This window comes from Cuculus canorus, chromosome 2 (assembly GCF_017976375.1).
Source record: "Cuculus canorus isolate bCucCan1 chromosome 2, bCucCan1.pri, whole genome shotgun sequence".
Taxonomy (NCBI): Eukaryota; Metazoa; Chordata; class Aves; order Cuculiformes; family Cuculidae; genus Cuculus; species Cuculus canorus.
This window is the reverse complement of record NC_071402.1, coordinates 99297708-99321206: the sequence shown is the minus strand read 5'-3', so window position 1 is coordinate 99321206 and position 23499 is coordinate 99297708. Positions and strand designations below refer to the sequence as shown.

At 37.2% G+C, this 23499-nt stretch overlaps 1 protein-coding gene across 4 annotated transcripts in view; it reads right to left on the bottom strand.

Annotated features, from left to right (window-relative positions):
• ATP9B (ATPase phospholipid transporting 9B (putative)) overlaps positions 1 to 23499 on the bottom strand; it is a 163819-nt gene that overhangs the window by 96940 nt on the left and 43380 nt on the right. For all 4 annotated transcript variants that reach the window (XM_054057837.1, XM_054057836.1, XM_054057839.1 and 1 more), the window contains exon 7: positions 16876 to 16927. In XM_054057837.1, the coding sequence (XP_053913812.1) occupies positions 16876 to 16927 (52 nt within the window). The remainder of the gene's footprint in view (positions 1 to 16875; positions 16928 to 23499) is intronic.

Genomic DNA, 23499 nt, shown 5'->3' with positions numbered 1-23499 from the left:
TGCATCATACTTCAAAGAAATAATTTTGAATCATTTGTAATTGCCAAGAATCCAAGGCTAAAGAAACCTGTCAACACATGCACAGTACTTAAGATAGAAGGGAAGCCCAAGATACTGCCTGTCTTCAGTATGTATCAGACTGTGCTTTACAGACAAAAGACAACCATTCAAGAAACAGAAAACACAGACTAGTGCAGAGCCTCTCCACACTCCAGTAACTAGTTTGATGGATATCAAGTCTGGACTACTACATGGGTTACTAATGTAATATTCAAAAAAGACTACACACAAACACTGTATAACATTTGTTTGCAGGTGACATCAAATAGGGCAGGAGTGCTGATCTGCTTAAGGGTAGGAAGGCTCTGCAGAGGGATCTGGACAGGCTGGATCAATAGGCCGAGGTAAACTGTATGCGGTTTAAGAAGGCCAAGTGCCAGCTCCTGCACTTTGGTCACAACCACCCCATGCAACACTACAGGAATGGGGAAGAGTGGCTGGAAAGCTTCCCAGCGGAAAAGGAGTGCGGGTGTTGGTCCATAACTGGCTGAACATGAGCCAGCAGTGGCCCAGGTGGCCAAGAAGGCCAGTAGCATCCTGGCTTGTATCAGAAATGGCGTAAACAGCAAGAGCAGGGAAGTAATTCTGCCCCTGTACTCTGCACTCTTCATAAGCACTACACTAAAGAAACTTTAAATAGTCCTGAAGTAATAATTACAACTTCCATTACACTACAGCCTAACAACTGCATGCACTATTGCTACTGTGTAATATAGATGTGAAATAAAAATAGATTTTTCTAGTGATTAGTAAATTTTAAACAATGTGTTAGACATACATGCATATATACCCATTAATTCCTTCTATATTTCAAGCAATATAATAAAACTAACAAAGTAGCTTCTGGCAAAGGAGTTTGTCCAGGTTTGAGTCTTCTTATAAAGACAAGACAATGTGCTAGAAGCTCTGAAACTAGCAGGTAACACATCAAGAAAGGGCACCTACCAGTGAACATAAAACTAAGAGAGAGATTCTTTTATAGGACACGTGGCCCCTGATGTAAATAAAATCTAACAGAACCCAATGTTTTATTCATCAAGGCCTGTAAATTAAGCAGTTCAATGAGCTAATGTTCTGAAAGGACATGCCTGAGAAGCCACCGGAAATTATATCTGCCTTGAAGGTAGCAATTTTTGCACAACAGTCTTGAAAGAAGTTTACAAGCATCCAAGTCACACCTGTATTTATATTAAGTGATAATACATAAACAAGTATAACCTCCAGGGAGGTCATTCTCCCTCTGTACTCGGCACTGGTGAGACCGCACCTCGAATACTGTGTTCAGTTCTGGGCCCCTCACCACAAGAAGGATGTTGAGGCTCTGGAGCGTGTCCAGAGAAGAGCAACAAAGCTGGTGAGGGGGCTGGAGAACAAGTCTTATGAGGAGCGGCTGAGAGAGCTGGGGTTGTTTAGCCTTGAGAAGAGGAGGCTGAGGGGAGACCTTATTACTCTCTACAACTACCTGAAAGGAGGTTGTGGAGAGGAGGGAGCTGGCCTCTTCTCCCAAGTGACAGGGGACAGGACTAGAGGGAATGGCCTGAAGCTCCGTCAGGGGAGGTTCAGGTTGGATATCAGAAAAAAATTCTTCACAGTAAGAGTCATTGGGTACTGGAACAGGCTGCCCAGGGAGGTGGTCGAGTCGCCTTCCCTGGAGGTGTTTAAGGAACGGGTGGATGAAGTACTTAGGGACATGGTTTAGGGAGTGTTAGGAACGGTTGGACTCGATGATCCAATGGGTCCTTTCCAACCTTGTGATTCTGTGATTCTGTGATTCTGTGAAGTCTTTAAATGATAATATAAACAGCTCTCAGAACACAGCATCACAACTAAATTTCACCTAAAGCTCAGAGCTGCAAGATGCGAAGCTGAATCTAAATTTCTTGAAAAGCTGATTTTAAATTCTTGACAGGATTCTTTATGGATATTCTTCTAAAACCAAACAAAATACCATGAAGGAATTTTTGGAGAGTCCACTGACATACCTTGCATTGTAATTAAGGGTGAGCTACCTAGGAACACCTAGAAATACCACGGTTTTACCACACTTTCTATCCACAACATAGACGAGCCATCGTACTTTTCCTGTACAAGACATTTAATGGTTCTCTTTACACCTCCTGTCAATGGTTGCTCTCTTCCATCAATTTCATTTAGAATTATACTATAGATCAATGCAGTTCAAGACCAGTGTGGCTCCTATGAATGGTTGACTGCATGTATATTCATTTAATAGAGCTCACACTATGACATGTATTGGTCAGCTGCATTTCCTCTCCAATTCAGCAGTTAATTTCATCAATAACTTATCTCATAGCCTGCTTTCCTTTTATCCAGAAAAAAGGACTGCTTTCTGCCAAGTCAGCTTTCAATAGTCATCACAACAGCAACACCAAAACAATAGGATTCTATTCTCTACCTCAAATACTGCAGCAGGTTTGACCAAGCAATTTTAATTATACTATGAGATTTTAAACCTGGCTTACCTGAGCTATATACATGGGAGATTAAACTTGTAATTAGAAACAATGTATAAGAAAACTCTTCACCTCTACCAAGCCCTTGGACCTAAGCTAAATACTCCCTACTGTGCACTGCGTGGAAGTCAGAAGTACTTCACTCAATACAGAGTAAGCAGGAAGAATCCTACTTACTCAGCATGCTGGACTTAAGGCTTTATTCAGAACACACAAGCAGGACGCATGTCAAATCCTATGGGAATGGTTTACACTTACGTGTGCATCAGTGACCTCTTTTGTGTCCCAAAGAAGAAATCCCAAAGAAAAAGGACCTCAACAAAAATATTCAGACTAGATACAGGTTGTATTTGGGAAGTGCTGGTCATATTATAGTCTTAAACTTAAAAAGTGAGAGGAAAAAAAGAGAAAAACAATGCCCCCCAAACCAGAAACAGAAGCTTCTTGAGGAATTAAAAACCAATCACATCATAATACCATCCATCATCATCAGATAGCCAAATCTTGTGGGTTCTTTATACTACCAATCTTGCTATTAATATTTTATGCATTACTTTCTTTATGCGTAATCTTTAATTTCATGAAATTACAGCAATGTACATAAACTTGTGCTACCACCAAGCACATAAAATTTACTTTTATATATACACTTCTGATTATTAATTGCAGGGTTTTTTTGAAAACAAGCTACTACTTGGGATGGTATACATTTTCTTAAGCATATTCTAGCTTACAGACTTGAAAGAGAAAAACTGTTGTGTATTAATTAAACTATTTATTGCTATTTTATTGGTCTAGTTTGCTGCAGAAGCAAAACTGCATGTCATTTGTGGCATCTCCTGTGTATTACATGTATTGTTCTTTCAGAGATGTTTTATGTCTAGGCCCTTTAGTAGAAGACTGCAACAGAACTTTTCTTAGCAGCGTAATAGTGTCCTAAAATAACCAGACAGAAGCAGAATATCCTACCAGTTATAAAAGTATGTCATCATGCCCTCTGTCACGCAATAACACTCTTAAGTAATCCAAGACTGGATAATTGAACACTAATACCTCAAAATGCATGTATCAACTCATGGAAACTCCCTGCAAATCATACTCTGAAAAAGGCAAGGAAAAATTTAGGTAGAGTGCCATCATGAAAAAAGACAGCTTCCTCCCTGCTTCCTTCTTGATTATGAAGTCTACCAGCTCTGATTTTACAAAGAGAAATTAAGGAAGTATGTTAATACTTAGAGCATTTGCTTTCCAAGACTGGCCAGGTTTCTTTACTAATAGTAACATGAGAATTTCAGATGGTTTTCTTGTCATAAGAAACTCAGCTATCCAACTTGTCCTGTATCCAGAACGTAATTTTCATTTCCCCACTCCCCACTCTGGCTGGGAAGAATCTGAGAAAGAAGCTCTATGTCATGAGATGAGATGGAAGAGAGAGGACTCTGAATTCAAGGCAAGAAATACCTAAGGAATAACTTATTGTGACTATCATTAAAAACTGACAGAGTGAATGACACATCATTACAAAAATACTTCCACACTTCTCTGCTTCACTTTTCTGCTCTTGCTTTGAGCAATCACTTACAGCAGATCTTGTCTTCAATTACATCTATTTAACCAGCATTTTTCAAGTGAAATTATTTTTTAAAATATTTCCATTTTTAGATTCACAAGTACATTCAAATCCCTTCCACGGAGCCTTAACAGGCAACCTAACACAAACGTCAGCATACATAGTAAGGAATAGGATATAAGAAGCCAATCCACAATGAAGAAGTTTTCAAAATTTTCTCCTGGAGAACACTAAAGTTAACAGACTTCTGCCTGCAAATTTTTTGCCAAGTATCAATAAGCTTAAAAAAAGAGACTTACCAGTAAGCACTAAAGAGAACTTACAGGTATAATTCAAATGTGCCATAGCACACATTTTAATGTTACACTGTGCCGAAGATGCATCAGAAGGAAGCAACTATAATTGAGTTGTATGTAGCAGATATGCAGGAGTATGCACATTTTACAAGCATATTAAAGACCAAGCAACCCAGTCCTGAAAAGGAATTGTTTTGCCTGCATAAATGCAGGGTTGAATCCCACATTCTATTACAGATATATTATCAATAAACAACCACACAGCGTGTGCAGCTAAATTAGTTGAAAAAAAATTGTAAAACTGTAAAATTAAATTACATTTTCTTTCTATAATATGTAACTGGTAAGAATTCATGTCAGTTATTTTTACACAGAGATAAAGCAAAACCACCACTACACGTCTGGATTCTTCTCAGTCAAATCTAAATAAATAAAATTATGTCTGCCTTCTCTCTCCAGAGCTGTATCCAATGAATTTTTTACAAATGAGAACAACAGCTACAACTAATGCCTTTCAAGCCTCAGCAAAACTGAATTATTAAATCTGTCTGTCTATATCCTATTACAGCCTACTTATGAATACTTGATTTTATTTTGTATAATTGACAACAGTTGTCAGGAAAGGAAGGTTTTAACGGCAATCAAATTAAGATCAACCGGTATAAGTGTCACAGTGAAGAGCCTGTGTCAAGTGTTGATGAATTAATTGATGGATCACTGGGAAACACAGTACTTCAAACTGTGGTGTCATAAACAGCTATATATTGTCTGGTAGTATTACCAGCCTTCCTCCTTTAACTCAAAAGCATTGAAAGAGATGCATTACTAGAAAATACCCAACAAAAGAAAAATGGACTTTGACTTTGCACACCTAATACCACATCATTTACGAACAACTTAATTTTAAATCATTTATATTACTTAAGTGACTCCATGCATGAAAATTTTAAACTGATGACAAGATGAATAGCAGCACCAAGAGGACATGTTGGAGTACAGAGTTTCATGTACTACTGTAACAAGAAGCTTTCAATTATGATAGCTTCTAAAGAGGAAAAACACCCAAGACACCTGAAACACCCCAAACATTTAAGCCACAATGCCATCGCACAGGATGCCATTGAAAAATGTAGTGACATTTATGGTTAATGTGGTTAAATGAGTTTTAAAGCATTCATTTCTCTTAAGACCATGACTGAACTGTATGTACTTGAGATATTTGATCTGAATTAAGAAACCAATGAAGCAATTGATTAATTGGAATTTAAGCCATCAGTCACTGGATCCATCAACATTCATTTACATTCTAAACAATCAGCTGATGGTCTTATAGGATACCATGTATTAATACACAGTCAATATGATACCCCAACTCATCACAGTTCCTTATTGACAAGTACACAGATGCTTTTAATCCAAGTTGATCACACTGCATCTTTTTTGAATTGCTATATTGATTCAGTACGCTTTAGGAATTTTTATCTCTATTCTTATTAAAAACATTATGGAATTCTCTTATGTATAGCAAACAATGTTCCAAGCAAAAAACCCAAACGTGTATATTCATATGCACATTCCCAAATTCTCACTTACTGATTTGTATTATTTTGAGATACACAGAAGGACACTCAAAAACATTAATTTATCTTTTCCATTTAATAGGATTTGATGCACTTTGCTCTATTATTCTTCTGATGTATAGTAGGTAATCCCTTTTTAGAGAAACTCAGTGATACAGAAAAAAGATGATGTGAATTATTTACATCTTCAGTTTAATGACTAAATCAAAACCACTGCCATATAGAATGTTTAGAACACAGAAAAAAAATCTCACTTTTCAGATCCAAAAAAGATGAAAGAGGCCAGAATACCAGTTTGTAACGGTATTCAAATCAGTACCGTACATGGCAGGTGTCACTATTAACATTATTTTTATACATTCACCAGAGTATTTTTCACTGACACTACTCACTGTTTATGCATTTGCTTTCGTATGTCGTTTTACTGGTGTTTAACTCTTAGCCTTGGAATAACCTATACTGATCTGTCCCATGAATGATCTAAACATATCGCCTGATTCTAATCCAAGAATTTTGAGAATATTTTCAGTTTTGCTCATTCATTTGTCAACCAATTTTGCTTAAATCTTCAACATATTAGTAACATTTACTAAATAAGTTAGTTGCATGTTTGTCAACGAGCAGTAGGCAGTATATCTTCCCTCAAATGAATCAAGGATGAAAATATTTGCTAGAAGAAGTAATTGTAACACAGCAGGAGAAAAACCCTACCTACTGTAACCTATTAGAGGAAGGTGATTTCACTGAGATTACAGACTACTTTGATACAAAATATGCTGCACATTGGACAGGCAAAAAAGGATGAAGCTGAAACTTTTGCAACCAGACACAAAAGAGGTTCCATTGTTTTTTTAACACAAAAGAGGTTCCACTGCAAACCATTTTAAGGCCCAACTAAAACAGGGAAATTGTCTAACACTGATCCTATTTCGTAACTGCTGTTCCATGAACACCATCTGGTTTGATATCTTCTCATTATTTGAATTGATATTCTGGTCTAAGTACTGAGTTCAGCCGGCATTTTCCATTTTTCTGTCCTTAACACATAGTGCTCATTTGGCTCTCAGAGGAAAATATTCAATTCAAAATTACAACTGGAAATTTGCTACTTATTTAAAATGAGTTATGAGAATTATTCCAAATGCAAGTTCTACATGTTTGCTTAAAGATTCAATAGGATCCCTCTTACAAGGTACAGTTAGATATGCAGAAGTTATACAGTACAATCATTAAATTGCTGCCTATTACAACAGAAATGGAATCAGAATTTTTAAACTAGCTTTCCTTCTTTTTTGACTTAAATTTCAGTAGAAAAATCAAAATCAATTTTCTAATCATAGTGCAAAGCACACATGACCACTGATGCCACAAGTACAAGTTCAAAACATTGAAAATGTTTTAAGAATATTGATTAAATATGCTTTCTGATTTGACAGCTCTGACAGCACAGCAGAACCTGCCCTGCCTATCAACCTCCCTAAAGCACTTAAGTATTTCTAAAGACCAATAATGCAAAATATACATATGCATCTACACCTCAAAGAAGAGTGCTTGTAGGTGACTTACGGAGCACTTTCTCTGTTGGTGAAAGCAGAGCTCACAAGGAAAGAGAGACGGCTGAGAAAAGCGTATGGCCAAATTTACCAGAATCCACCGAAAGCATATTTAGTCTTGAAGATTTTAGCAGCAGCAATAGTAATCAACTTGAAGGCTATACCATTAACTATATTAGGAGGAGTAGGAATCAAAGCCTTGGTATCTCATAAAGCTTAAACACAAAAAAAGCACAAGTGAAAGGAGTTGACAAAGCCATTGGATTACAATAGACGTGAAAAACAAGAGGATAAATCTTTCGTTAAAAATTTAGCAGGGAAAAGAATGCTCTCCTTTACCAAAGAGGAGCCAGCAAACAGACCCAGCTGCAAAGATTTATCACTGGACTTCATTACAGTAAAAATCATTCTATTTTTTCCAATTTCTTTTTACTTGACAGACAGAGGAAGCCTCTATAAAGGAAGCTACATGGACACCTGCAATCAGAACTGTAACTGAAGTTAAATATTTGAGCTAGGTTTCATGTACCCTTCACGTGTACCAAGAGCAATCACAGAACGGCAACAAGAGCCATAGCACTTGTATGGAGAACCCAGTGCCCTCCTCAGCCGCATACTCTTTACAAGGCAGGATGCTCCATGCTAGATTCTACCACTGGAAGGAATGTTGCTGGACAAAGGTAGTTCAAGTTTACACAAGCTTCCATTCCAACTCCAGCCAACCACAAGTGTCAAGCCCCATATGAAAGTCAGAATCAGATTCAGATGTGCAAGCCAGCCTTCCCTTAGGAGAAGGGAAGACTGATTCGAGGATAAGTTATAAATTTTTAGTGAGGCAACTTTAAAACTACTGCACTCCTCATTACACCTAATTATCAAAACTTTATAAGCTATGGAGAAATTCCTTTTTCATAATAAAGGTGAGGAACACCAAGAGATGTTTTCCAATGGTTTCAAATAACTACCAAGTCAATATTTAGAGCTTGCCTAGGAACACCTTCATGTAAGAAAAGAAAAAAAAAACCAAAAAAATCCACAAAAGTAAACAATCTAAAAGAAGAAAAAGATGATATTTAATAATTCATAACGCAACACTTTACAGGAAAGGTATTATAAACAGTTTCTACACAAGGAATTCTTGAACCTAACCTCTGCAAGAGTTATTTCTTTGTCTTCAACAATGCATCCATAGCTTATCAGTAATAAATGCACACACAGTTTGTTTCCCTGACTTGCCCTGCCTCTGAGATCTGCTTTGATGATCCTCACCTACAGCTTTCCTAAGCTGTTTCCCAAAACTGGGGGGATTGCTCGGGATTTCAAGATATTCAGACTGCTACTCTAGCCAAGATGCCAAATGCTCTACAGTTCTAGGGAAATGCATTATCAGTGGGGAGTGGGAAGAGGCAAATTTATGCCTAAAGCGATACACTGCCTCCTTACAGATCAACTTGTTCAACTCTTACAACTCTGTTTTCTATTAAAAAAAAAGAAAAAAGTAAAATATTTCTTTGCTACTGCTTATTTTGCTGCAGTTCTAATGAAACACATGCATTGTGCTAGTCACCCAAATATTCATTAAAAAAATAAAAGAAAATAACCAGGGAATTAAATAGATGGTCATGTCTTCTACTAACATTTTACTGTGTAATTTTACATCAATGATATAGAGAGAATAATAATATTAGGAGTTTAATGACTGCTGAGACCTCCTCCTTCCACCACACAACGCTCATACTATCTATCTTAAAGAAGGAGCTGATCACATAGAACCAGTATTACTCAGTGGCTTAAAGTAGATACCAAAACATTTCAAGCCTGAGTTAAATCAAATGTTAAAAAAGGAATAGGAACTGAAGCACAGAAACAGATTAAAGTAGTTTGGACAGATTGTTGGCAGCTACTCATGCCCTGAAGATAAACTTTTATCTGGCCGTATGGGCAAAACTTAATTCTAGTCATTTATCATTCTCTATAGCAATAGATTTTCAATGCATTTTAGTTCCCAGACAGGTAGGTTTTATAATGCTTGTTTTCTAAACATAATAGAAAATTCCAGAACATGTGACAAACACAACTCCTTCAGCCTTATTATACCATGGCAGTTGATTTTATAAAGAGATAAAATGTGACATCAGTTGCACAACTGAATTCAATCTGACATTTTTTCTTTTTGTTTGATTTTTAAATATCTGAAGTTCCAAAGCAGGCTGGGGCCCAAACAGCTAAGTTGTCTGTAAAGCATTTATTCCTAACTGTCTAGAATAAACAGATACTGCTTGCATCACTATTATTATATTTTTACTTGCAGTGAGTTTGGAGTTTTATATTAAGACAGCAACGTTCTACTAATATTGGCATAATCAAGCGCAAAACTAGATCTTTTAGACCAGTAAAACACATGAGTCAACACAATGCCCTCTTTCTGTGGAAAAATGCTCAAGCATTCATCTTTTTCAAAATAACTCTTTTCTTTAATTAGCAGACGTAGTTTGAGAGGGTAGACTCTGGAGTAAACCTTTACTAGTTTACTCAGAGTTCCTTTCAGCAGCAAATCAAGCTACAGGAATGATGACTTAGCCCTTACTTGCATTCCATAATTTATGCCAGTGAAATGGCTAAAATTAAAAAAAAAAAAAAAAATCACATCTGAGGCAGTTCTATTGCTACAGCAAGAAATTGCTACAAAGCCTCAGAAGAAAAATTATTTTCCTGTTTTATTCCTACATTTTACTCATACCATTGCTGTCAATTACAAGAAAAGAGTTCTTAACTACAAATTTTAATACAAGAGAGATTGTTCTTCCTGTTACAATACTGAAAAATATAAACATGTTTATGACTAGTAATCTGTGCATAAGTAAACATATAATTCTTAAAGAGTTTCATAACTGAAATTCAAGAAACTGATCTATGTAACTGGGGATGTCCAGACTGAACTTGACAGGCTGGAGTAACATCTGACAAGAACCTCAGAGTTCCACAAGAAATAGTACAAAATCTCACACCCAGCGAGGAACACCCCCTACACCAGTACATGCTGGGGACCACTGAGTTGGAATGCAGCTTGGCAAAAAGGACCTGGGGATCCTGGCGGGCACCGGGTTTAACATACACCAATGCCAGTGCCAGGTCCTGCACTTGGGTCACAACAACCAAATGCAGTGCTACAGGTTTGGGGAAGAGTGGCTGGAAAGCTGCCTGGCAGAGAAGGACCTGGGGGTGCTGGCTGACAGGTGGCTAGGAAGGTCCAGGGAAGTGATCATGCCCCTTGGCGCTAGTGATGTCACCCCTTGAATACTGTGTTCAGTTTTGGGCCCCTTGCTACAAGGGCATGGAGTTGCTGGAGTGTTTCCAGAGAAGGGCAACAAAGCTGGTGACGGGTCTGGAGAAGAAATCTTAGGAGAAGCAGCTGAGGGAACTGGGATTGTTCAGTCTAGAGAAAAGGAGGCTCAAGGAGACCTTATCACTATCTGAAAATACCTGAAAGGAGGTCGTAATGAGGTGGGTGTTGGGATCTTTTGCCAAAGTAACAAGTGATAGGACAAGAGGAAATGACATCAGGGAAGTTCAGACTAGATATTGGAAAAAATTTCTTCATTGAAAGAGTGCAGCATTGGAACAGGCTGCCCAGGGAAGTGGTTGAATCACCATCTCTGGAGGTGTTCCAAAAGACTGTAGATATGGCACTTGGGGTGTTGGGCTGATGGTTGGACTTGATGATCTTAAGAAGTCTTTTCCAATCTTAATGATTCTATGAACATGCACTTGTGGCAGAGGCAGCTACCAATCTCCTGGGCTGTGTTAGGCTCTTCACAATCAAAGCACTGTGAAAATTTGTAATGGTTCCTCACTTCCTTGTTGCTTCCACTGTAGGTGTTTTGGACTGTTCACACCAGTAAAATACTGTATACTTGATTTAAAGACAGACAAAGACAAAAATGTTTTATGACAATGCTCAACAGCATACTTGACAGCAGTGGAACTGAACAGCCAGGAAGAGTTGCTCACTCTAGAGAATCACCTCTAACAATACAAGAACAAATATTCTTTTGCCAATTTGGTAACTGCTGAGAAGTCCACAGTGGCAGATGCATTAAAATGCACTTAAAATCATTAGAAGAGTAATATCTTAATGTGGTACTGTTTGTTGGGAAAAGTATTTTTTTCCAGAAGCAGTGGCTGTTACTCTAAATAGAAAGTGCCTGCAAAAAATTCTAACTCTGTGCAAAAGAGATGTATAAGGGTCAAATATCATGGTCAGGAAAGCTGAAGTAGACCAGTGAAAGCGCTTTTACTTTACCCTTTGAAAGTTTCTATCAGAGAAGGCTGGAGAGAAAATCCAGCTCTAATTTTCATACCATCACAAAGCATTATCTGTGACAAGGGGAACCCTCAAGAACCAAAGGGTTTAACTAAGATTAAATACTTCTTATTTAATCAAGATAATTATCAATCAAGAGATTGATAACTCTTACCCTTCCTAACCAGCTGCTATCAAACCTCACCATCATAATAGTGTTGTGATTAGTCTGTCATAGGCCTAAATAGTTGGCAGTAGTACAGAACACAAACAATTCTTCATAGTCCTAGCATGTATGGAGCATGTCAGAAGCCCAAAAGGTAGTTATCCCTTGGTGCATCCGGCTGCAGAGCCTTTAGCAAATAGCCTTATCAGCCCTATTTCCACCTAGAAAACTATTTTGCTACACCATCTTTCTCCTGGTTACTTTCAACCTAGCAAAAACTGATAGCAAAAAGTCAACATGTGCTTAGCTCAGAACCAGCCACCATATATGCCAGCTTTTGCCCCACAAATAATAAGAATCTGAGGTTACTGGAGTTGGGCAAATGAAAAGTTTGAAGGAAAAAAACATTAAGCTTCATTCATTCTTTTGGACACTAGCAACCCTATCAAATTTGTGTTCCTCTCAGAATTTCACATTTGAAATTTAACAGAGCACAAATATTTCAGAGATACCAAGTCTTGCAAAGAGATGTACCAGGTTTTCAAGTGGTTGAACTCAATGATCCAAGCGGTCTTTTCCAACATGAAGGTTCTATGATTCATGAAGGACCAGTTCAAGTTCATGTCAGAACGCGTCTATGTTTTAGCATAGAACATCTGACTGGATCAGAAGCTGGTCACTGAATTGAGGCACCATGAGATAACAACATGAGGCGAGGACAAGAATTTTAGCTTAGAGAAGGAAGGAGTTTTGAAATTTTTCCTCTTTTACAAACAGTATCTACGATAATACTCCCACAATGCTTAAGTCATTAACACCTGCTTCAGTCAGCAGTTCCTGTGGACAATCAAAGTTATGCAATGATGTCTGGAGTGTCCCACTACCCTTTGATCAATAATTGAGATGGCATATGGACAAATAAAACATAAAGAAACTGCCAAGTAATTTAAAAAAGAACCGGTGAACTATGCTGAGGTCCACTTAGCGTCTATAGCTTAATTACAGGAGCTTGCCGTTGGTATAACACGGATCCTGCCTACATTTGCATAACAGCCTTTCACTAAGGTTGTCAGTTGCTTTTGGCGTGACGTCTACTCATACAGTAAATGAAAATAACCTTTAAACCATTTTTTGCAGCTGCCTCAGCAAAAACATTTTCTTTATTCTGGTGGAAGACAGATCAATAGGACAGATCTTCCAAATGGCTTGTCACCTCTGCCATATGTGATGAGCAAACTCAAGTTTCAGCCTTAACCTTCCCCTTCACTCTTCTAAATACCTTAAAAATATAAAGATATTATTCCAAAGGTCTTGCTGGGTTGTGGTTTTCTTTTTTTTTTTAAATTTTATTTTGGAAGCCAATGGAGAACTTTTGGAAACCTCTGTTGTATGGGGAGCCTGACAGCAGCAAAGAAATCACCTCTGAAGAGAGAACTCTGCTCTACCTCTGCCTGGACATTAATTCTAACTGTAAACTCAAGCAGACATCTAGCTGCCTCCATTCACGAAAGACAGCAACACCAATGCCACAGACTGCCAAACATGAATACAAAACAAGGACCCATCTAAATGAGTCTTTAGACTAAGTTTTCTAAAAAGTCTGATTAGAAGAACATAGGGATTTTAGAAATCAGATACATGCACACAATTAGCATAAAGGCATTATATCAGATTACATGAAGATAACACTCTAACTAAAAGAAAATTTACCTGATAAAGTAACAAAAAAAGAAACACATTTAATAAGAACTCAGTTTTATCAAAATAAGCTAAAATAAGCTAAAATAAACTAAACATTGCTAAAAGTGCACTGGGAGGAGTGGATGGGATGGGAAGTAGAAGGGAAGGAAAACAAGCACATGCTACACTCTCATTTCTTCCATGGAACCACACTTCGGGAAAACCGGCCAGAATAGCTGTAGGTTGATTTTGTCAACTGCTCAATTATAACTCATACTTCTTTTTTGACTGAAGATACGGGACACTGCAGTGCTGCATACTACAGTAATAAGTAGTGTCACTATTAAAGCTAGAAAATAGTACTTTGTTCCAAAAAAAAAGTTTACAGAGTGGGTTGGATTTCAAGGTTAGTTCAAACTCTTTGCTTTACTCTTTATAAATTTATTGTAATAAGTTATAGTTAAACGGTTTTATTACACAGAAGAGAAAATAAAATTACATATAGATCATAAAACCATGCAAAACTTAATGTGTTTTACAAAGTACTTAAAGTGTCAGCTATAAACTAAACCAGTCAAAACTGCAATATCCAGGAACAAACAATTACAGATGTAAGTGTTCACTCTTCAGTCAAAAAACAATTACTGCCATATGCTTGAAGTTCCAAGGATTGTTTTTTGTGGGTTTTTTGTTTGGTTGGTTTGGTTTTGAAGAAATGGAACACCAATATAGCTAGTTAACCTGTTGCATTCTTACAGAAACCGCTTTTTCAATGTTAAAAATCACATTCCATGTGTAGTAGAAGTGTATTTAAAATAATTTATACCAGAATTCTGGGAAGATTTCACTCAATTTCCTCTTTACTCACTTTACATCATACTGAACATTTACACAGCTGGTACACAAATCTTTCAAAGTGATCACAAGAATTTTTTAAATATCAATTATGTAAAGTCTGTTGTTACAACATGATAAACTTAAAAGTAGCTTCATTTTACAAATAGCCAATTAATGGAGCTTCTCACTGGAAAAATTTAATGACATTCCAAGACATTCTAAGAAAGTTGGCTTAAACACTGAATTAGACTTGATGAATTTTACTTTTAAAAATCTTTTTCTTCACTTATGTCTGACATAGGGATTCACACCATTGACCTTCCCTCATCTAGACTGCAACAGAGAGACAGTTTAACTTGTCTAGTCCTTATTCCAGACAAGCCACAGAGGCATCCTGCCCTGATGTGTTTCTGGTCTGTATTGTTCACTGATAACCATACCTATGCCCCATCTTTCAACCAACAGTATACTGCGAAGGGAGACTACACAGTGTCTTCTAACCTCACAAACAAAATCCAGGAATTTAAGAATTAACAGAGAGGAAAACATGCTATAGTGCAGATAGGCAAAACACTTAAGAACTTGTTTTGTTCCAAGCCAGGCAACTGTCTCATCTTGTTCTTGTTCATTTGTTCCAGCAGTGACAATGCATCTGAAGTAAACTGCTGCAAGGATCCTGATAAAAGACAGTGAGCTAGCTCTCACCAGACGAAGAGTTCTCAATGCTCCTACAACAGCAAACTCTGCAAAATGCTACACACCAAGTTCCCTATGCATTTCTACTGCACACATATAGCTTAAAGAAATTAGAACGGATACATACTCCTACTGGGGTGGGTGATGATTGCTTCCAAATGCTTAGATATGCAACACCTAATCCAACAAAGCTACTAACGGCTATGAAAATTCCAGATGAACATACATTAACCTTCTGTCACTTACATGTTGCATGCAGGTGATCCAATTTAAAGTAATTCTTCTACAGGTGCAGAACTCCTCCTACTTTCTACTTTTCTAGGAGCTATGATTTCAGCTGAAACAGTTTTTGGATCAGTAGGAAAAGATGACATTATGTGAGTAGCCAAAAAAATCCATTATTAATCCTCTCATAATCATACTGGATCCAAGAGATTTCAGTTATCAGAGGCATTATGTGCTTTAACAGAATGTGGTACTGGGGGAGGGAATAAAAAGAAAAGCCTATGTATCCTGAACAAGAGGGGGGTTAACCAAAATGGAGATTATATAAAGACTGTTAGGAAATTTTGTCAGTCCAGATCGGTTATAAATGATCTAGCACACCTAATCAGCATTTGAAAATCATCAGCAAGGCACAGTAACCATACAGTAATTTCTGCTTCTTTTAACAGATCTATAGTTCTAGTGGTGTTTAGTAGGCTATCAGAAATGTTTTGGTCTTCTCATGCAAGTGATCTCTGTCAATATAGCCTTTTATCCAAAATATCCGATAGAACTCCAGTGTCACAGTGAAATACCAAGTAGACAGTAATGCAAAACTGACCAATATCCCAGCTACGAGCTTTGTGAAATTTAGTGCTGTATGACAAACATCAGACAGTTCTTCAGGATCTGAAGAGAAATGGTAATACAGAGGAAGGAAACTAATTGCATTTATATGCATCCAATAGTAATTTCAAATAATAAGCTCTATTCAAACCAGCTATTATTTATAGTGTTCCTATAAAGGAAATACATATTTCTCAAAAATTAAGAATATTCTCCTGTCACCACGTGAAGAGAATTAAAGCTAACAAGATGTACTTTTCTTTCTCTCATTCAAGAAAATTGTTGTTTTTTTTTTTTCACTTACCAAACAGGGAGTGCTATTTCTAAGTTAAAAAAATCAGTTATTTCAGGGTTTTTACATCACTGTAATAGACTTTTTTAAAAAAAAATATTTTAATCATATATCAGTAAGTTCAGATTTCAGTTATTTTCAATATAATTCAGAAATACAATCAGATGACTTTTAAATGTATGTTGCAAGATCATGATTAGTCATAATACATTTAAAATACTGCCCAGTCATATTAAACAAGCATAGTCTTTTAAATGTAATCTTAATATTTTCTTTATTTAAAAATTTTGTTATAACTATTCATAAAAATCAAATATTTAGAGGAAAATATCTAAAAAGGTTTCAAGTTCACAGTAAGATTTCTAGTATTACAGTCCAAGCATACTGTTTTTCTCACACAGACCCTCTCCCATTAATCTGATGAAGGTAGGTCTCTTACCATCAGCCTATACAAACATTTCAAATTGGCCAGAATGCACAATCTAAAATTTTACCGCAGCCACAAACTTATAACCAATCTGAATTATCAAAACATACCAGTTTTTTCCGACGTTCTGAGAAACACCATGTCAGATGGGATTCGTTGATTCTGAGAAAAGAGGAAAAAAAAGGTACATTTTTTGTAAGTAGGGAAAAAATGAATTCCAATCAAATGTCCAGTAAGAGCTATCACCAAAAGGTCACACTTGGATTGAAACTCAATTAAAATAGGATTTCTCGCAGTACTTCACATTCAGCATTTGCAATTCCAAAATCAATAATTCCAAAAAATTATACAATAAGCAAACAACAGCTAATCCTTTCAGATGCTCTTTATAAGTGATCATAAATACCTTAAGAACTACAACACATTTACATTTGCTTGACTAAAACCAGTAGTTCAAGAACACAAGTATCTAATAGAAAATATTTTTAAAAATAATGTCACTGAGCAAAACTCTGACACTCAAGTTAGCATATACAACAGAAAAAAACTCCAGTGAAATCTAAAACATCTGTCTTGATGCCCAAGTTGCAAACCTTATGCATATCAAATATTTTCCTCTCTCTAACACACACAACATATGCAGAGGAAACAGCAAGTCAGAGAACAGCATTTTCCTATTTGACGTGCATATAAACCTCTCCTTTACAAAGACAAAAATGAATAGAATTTCTTCCTCGGTATCTACAGCTTAAAGCCATAACCATAGTCAGATGCATGTGAACAACTGTTCTAACATTCCCATTTCAAGCACAGAACTGTCTGCATCACATCACGTTTTTAATGTTTTGTTGCCCACAGAAAGGCCAATCTAAGCTTTTGCAGATGAAAGAAAATGAACAATAGCACCCTCCCACGCACAAGCTATCTGCTTCTCAACTACACACATTCTAAGCTCTCCCACCACTTGTTCATAAGGCATCTACCAGCACCAGTTACACAGTGACAATGGAGGGTTTAAGAATGAAAAACCGGGGAAGTGAAAATAAGCAACATGTGAGAATCTGAAAGATCTGAAAGAGACACAGGACTGGAAAGCAAAACAGTGACAGACTAAGTTGACAGGGACCAGAGTGAACAGTGGAATGGATAGAGCAACAAGAAAAGATATCACAACAAAATACAGCTTCTTCCATCACAACTTATGTCCAGTATGCCACATGCCGTCCTGTTTGATACTGAAGCTAAACATGAAGATTCAGTTACATTTAAATTACAGACTACTTTTAACCAATTAAGAATTCCCAGTGGATTATTAGTAATGGTTTTATTAGTTTAATGCTAAAAAGTATTTCTGAATATTCAAGTCAGATTACTTGTTCAGAGGACATAATCATAAATATTTCTCACACACAAAGTACCTCCCTTTGAGAATAAATTTTGGGTTTTCCTGTTATACTCTGTTGATATTGCCTTGAAAGCCACTGTATATCTAATGGCTCATTTTTTTATTTTTTAAGAGCTCAGCTGTCTGACTGGAAAAGAAAATAAAAGTAGTTGACGAAGCCCACCACATGGCATACACGAACATGACAGATTTCAGCCTTAAAAACCTGACTGAATTTACTCAACATAAAAGTTAGGAAGTATGTTCAGTATGTAAGAATTTCAAAACTACACAATTGTTCCCTATTTCATACTCCAATTAAAATCAAAACGCAAAATTAATACAGCAATAATTATTCAACTGTGGCTCTACTTTGCACATATACTACTATCTATAGAAAACTGGTTAGCTATTTTATAAAGAAGAAACAGCAATGAAGATGAGGGTCAAGCTAACCTGAAAACTTCAGTTCAAGACACCAAACAATGGACCATTTCACCTACTGAACACAGAATGCAGGATCCTGCCTGTAAATTTTATAATGGTAATCCTAGTCACAACACTTTGATTCACTCTATCAAAGTGGAAGATTCAAATTCAATTAACAGTAACATCTTAGTAACAGACTAAGAAAAAAGTAATGGGTTCAAAATTATCTTTACATGAAACTCAAGCGCATTCAGCATGTAGCAGCCCTGAACCTACTTATCCCAAGAGGAATCTAGACAAAAGCCCAGACCACCGCATGAGCAAAGACACTCAAAAAACACCTAACAGAATCAACGTAATCACAGAGGCATATTTTTATTCATTTGAGTCAAGTCAGTCCATCTCAGCATTGAAGGGCACAACACCACTGCTATTAACAGAAAGAAACACAGCATTGTCAGATTGGTTTGATTTGAAATCAGACACGTATTTTCCGATTTTCAGCCCTCCATCTTTTACTTTCTGGAAGGCAGCACTTCCCCTTCATTACCAGGTCACAAAAAAAAATGTATAAGTATGTACACTCCTAGTCTCCTCCAACAAAACAGCTCAAAGTACACCCGTCAAGATAATTAAACACTGCTTTGTATGACACTGAATGTGTGGGACCTTCAAAATATCACACCTGATTATCTATAAAAATTAGTTCAGAGAGTGAAAAAATTCACAGTCTCACTCATAATGGAGAATAAATGTGTATTTACACCAGACAATACCACTGAAGAAGCTGATGCCTTTTCCCATAAATAATGCTAACATTTGACTTAGTTCCTGAAAAGCCACACTTGTATAGCAATCTTATATCTGACCACAAAGCATCCTGGATACTGCAGGCACAGTTTTCCATTACTCCAAAGAAACTTCCCGAGATAGACACACCACCACAACAGTGCCACTGGGAACAATGTAATCCAAACAGATCTGTCAAGAGTCAACTGCCAGATTCTGTATGGTATAGACTCAGCTTTCAATACAAAATGACGTAAACCCTAAATCTCCTGGAAGCTGGTATCTCTTGCCCATGTAACACGCTCTCAATGACATGAACTCAGTAGCTGGACTGAAAGCAACTCCAACTGCACCCTTTATCAGTGGGATGCTCAGTACAGAGTAGCCATGAAGGGCTACAGAGATGGTTATTGTCTCAAGGAAGATGCTTGGAAAACAAATAAATTTGGAAATGCTGAAAAACAGATAAAATCCTATGTGGTTAGCAAAAAACCCTCCTTAAAACTTAAAATTGTGCATTTTCAACCTTGGGTACTTCCCCATTTACAGCAACAGTATTCACTTAGAAGAGAATGCAACTGCAGCATTTTTTTTAATCTTGTCTCCTAACAGAAAATAATTTAGCATATAGTGAAGTTTATTATCCATGCTAAGCCCAGATTTTGCCAAGAATATTCAGATTTGGAAAAAAAATGCAGTGAAAATATTAACCTCAATATATCGGAATATACACCTATTAGAGCAAAGAAGTAAAGATGAAAGGGAAAATGCAACTTCAAAATTAAATAAATCTTTCCTCACATGACAATAACAATTAAACAGATATCCAGTCTCCATATAGATTAGCTATACATTTTTGCAGCTTCCCTGCCAGCTCTGACATAAATCCATTACACAAGTTTCAGGTTACTGGCTTCATGTCAAGAAAATTCCAATTACTTGTAAACAAGCCAAAATATTTGACAGATACCCCAAAATTTTGCAAAGCAACAGTCAAATGATCTAATACTGAATTAAACAGAAGTTCTGTTAATCCAAATGAAGTACCATGTGTTTACAAATCATTACCAACTTCCACAGCGAATTCTGTTTCACATTCAGTAAATGAAACATTCTCTTGGTACTTGCTATCCAAGATTCAAGTCTTTATGCCCAAGAAAACTGAAAAACACAGAATATCTCAAATTGGAAGGGACCCATAAGGATCACTGTGTCCAACTGCCAGCTCCCTGCAGGACTACCTAAAACTAAACCATTTGACTAAGAGCATCGTCCAGACTCTCCTTGAATTCTGACAGGCTCAGTGCTGTGACCACTTCCCTGGGGAGCCTGCTCTAGTGATTGACCCCCCCTCTTACTGAAGAGCCTTTTCTTAATGTCCAAACTGAACTTCCCTTGATGCAGCTTCATTCTATCTCCTTGTCTCCTATCGCTAGTCACCAGAGGCAGGGGATCAGCACCTCCCCCACTACCCTCCTTGAGGAAGCTGCAGACCACGATCAAATTAGTCGTGTGATCATTTTCACATTTTACTAAGAAAAAATGCATCTTGATTTTATGTTGTTTTTTTTTTTTTAATGTGTTCTCTCTGCTTGTTTTTTGTTTCTGTAAAACACTGTAAGCTTTTCTGAATTAACATAGCTGAACATATCCTTCCATGTAGGGAAGGCTTGAGGCTGTCTTATCTTTACTTTTGGGGAAAAAAAAATCCCAAACTAAAACCAAAGCAAGAAACCACACAGTATTGAGACTGATGTATTGCTTTTCATCAGGTTTCACCTACTTTGGAAGTGGGGAGACAGGTACTTCAAAAGTATTAGATACCAAAAAACATTGTCACTATTATTGCTGACACTGGAGAGTAAAGATCCCCCTGCAAAGACGTACCTAGTCACTATAAAAGACTGACTACATAGAAACAGATGGCAAGTATGCTACAAAATTCTTTTAACACCTCATTATGGAGAAAATTAAGTTCTGTTGTACATTGCCACAGACAAACAGCAGCAATATGTTAATCACGTTAGCCCTCCCATGTCATATTTATCAAAGTGGAACAAGTTAAAATGACAGCACATATAACTTTAAGCATTCAGAAACCCATGGAGAATCTATGTAATCTCAATTACCATGGGGATGACACTAGAAATGTTTATGGATCTATATTGAAATTTGAATATGTAGTTAATGAAAATGGCTTGAATACATTGTTTTGCTTAAGTCTCGGCAGAATTAGAGCTGCAAGAAAGGAGGGCTTCCATTTCTCTCAAGGGTTTGTCTATGCTACACACTTACAGATTCATTCCTAGAGATCTAACTATGGCAAGACAACGGGCAACAGAAGATAAGCACTCCCCCAGCTTTGGGGTTCCCATGGCTAACTCCATCCCATCCAGAAATACCAGTCAGATTGGAGAACAAGAAAATCCCTGCACAACTATACTTGCCAGCAATATAGGCTACAATATTCACTTGACAAACACCATTTCTAATAGCTTTCAAATTACTTTCTCACTTTTCTGATGTTTTTATATTGCTGGTGGATGAAGAGCTCAACATGAGTCGGCAATGCACACTCACAGCCCAGAAGGCCAATCATATCTCGGGCTGCATCAGAAGAAGCATGGCCAGCAGGTCGATGGAGGGGACTCTGCCTCTCTACTCCTTTCTCGTGAGACACCACCTGGAGTACTGTGTCCAGTTCTGGAATTCTCAACATAGAAAAGACATAGCTCTGTTGGAGCAAGTCCAGAGGAGAGTCATGAAGATGATCAGAGGGCTGGAGCACCTCCCATATGAGGACAGGCTGAGAGAGCTGGGCTTGTCCAACCTGGAGAAGAGAAGGCTCCAGGGAGACCTTACAGCAACCTTCCAGTCTTGAAAGGGGGCCTGTAGGGAAGATAGGGAGGAGCTCTTAATCAGGGATTGTAGTGAGAGGATGAGGGGTAATGGTTTTACGTGGAAAGAGGGGAGATTTAGATCGGATATTAGGAAGAAATTTTTTACTGTGAGGTTGGTGAGGTACCGGTACAGGTTACCCAGAGAAGTTGTGGATGGCTCATCCCTGGAAGTGTTCAAGGCCAGGTTGGGTGAGGCTTTGAACAACCTTATCTAGTGGAAGGTGGTCCTGCCCATGGCAAGGAGCTTAGAACTGGATTACCTTTACGGCCCCTTCCAACCAAAACCATTCTATGATTATCATAAAATTGTTATTTACATAAGCTTCTCCTACCCCCTAGTCTCTCTTCCAGTTCCCCTACAACTGCTCAAACCTATGGACCCTCAGAATGTTGCATTTACTGTGCTTTCTTCTCCATTCATGTAATAAACCATATCCCTTATTGACTAAACTACTTCTGCTTGCTTCTGAGTTATAAAGGGAAGAAACATTTCCCAGTTGCCTTCCTGCATTTGCATGCTGTGAAATTCTGCATGCTAGCATTAACTGTAATCCTTACAAATATTTTACTTTACACCACTGATTAATTTCACTTTACGCCTAAGATTAAGAAAAAACAATTGTATCGTTTTATAGCTCAAGAAAAGGTCTCAGTTTTAAGATAAAGCATGACCGTTCCACATTTTAAAACATTACTGTATTATTAAATGTTATTAAGTAAATGTTAATAATTAATAACTGTATTATTAAGTTTTATGCCCTCTTCACACATCTAAAACCTAATCCTAACTGTCAATGTGATACAATGTCTAAATAACAATATCTGAGCTCTTCAACTCAGCCCTTCAATTGTTTTATTTAGGAACATTATGCACACCTGTGCTCTCGCTGGCAACTAAATATGTATCTTAACACAAGCGAAAGAGAACACCTAGGAAGTAGCAGGGGACTAATTTTTCATCTAACATAAGAAATGCCTTTTAGCCTTTTAAAAACAGGCAATATTTTCTTCTCTTCGGGCCACTTACTGCTCTAGCTTTAGTGCATTACAGAATTTTGAGTAGAAACAATACACATATTACTTGGAACTAAGCTGTTTTAAGCATATTTCAGTCACTTAAAGCTGCTTTAAAATTAATCAGACCTATTTAAAAAAACAGACAACAATCAGGAGATAGTCAAAGTTTAAACACAGAAAAGCCTTTCACTTGTTAGTATTTGTGATGCAGTCAC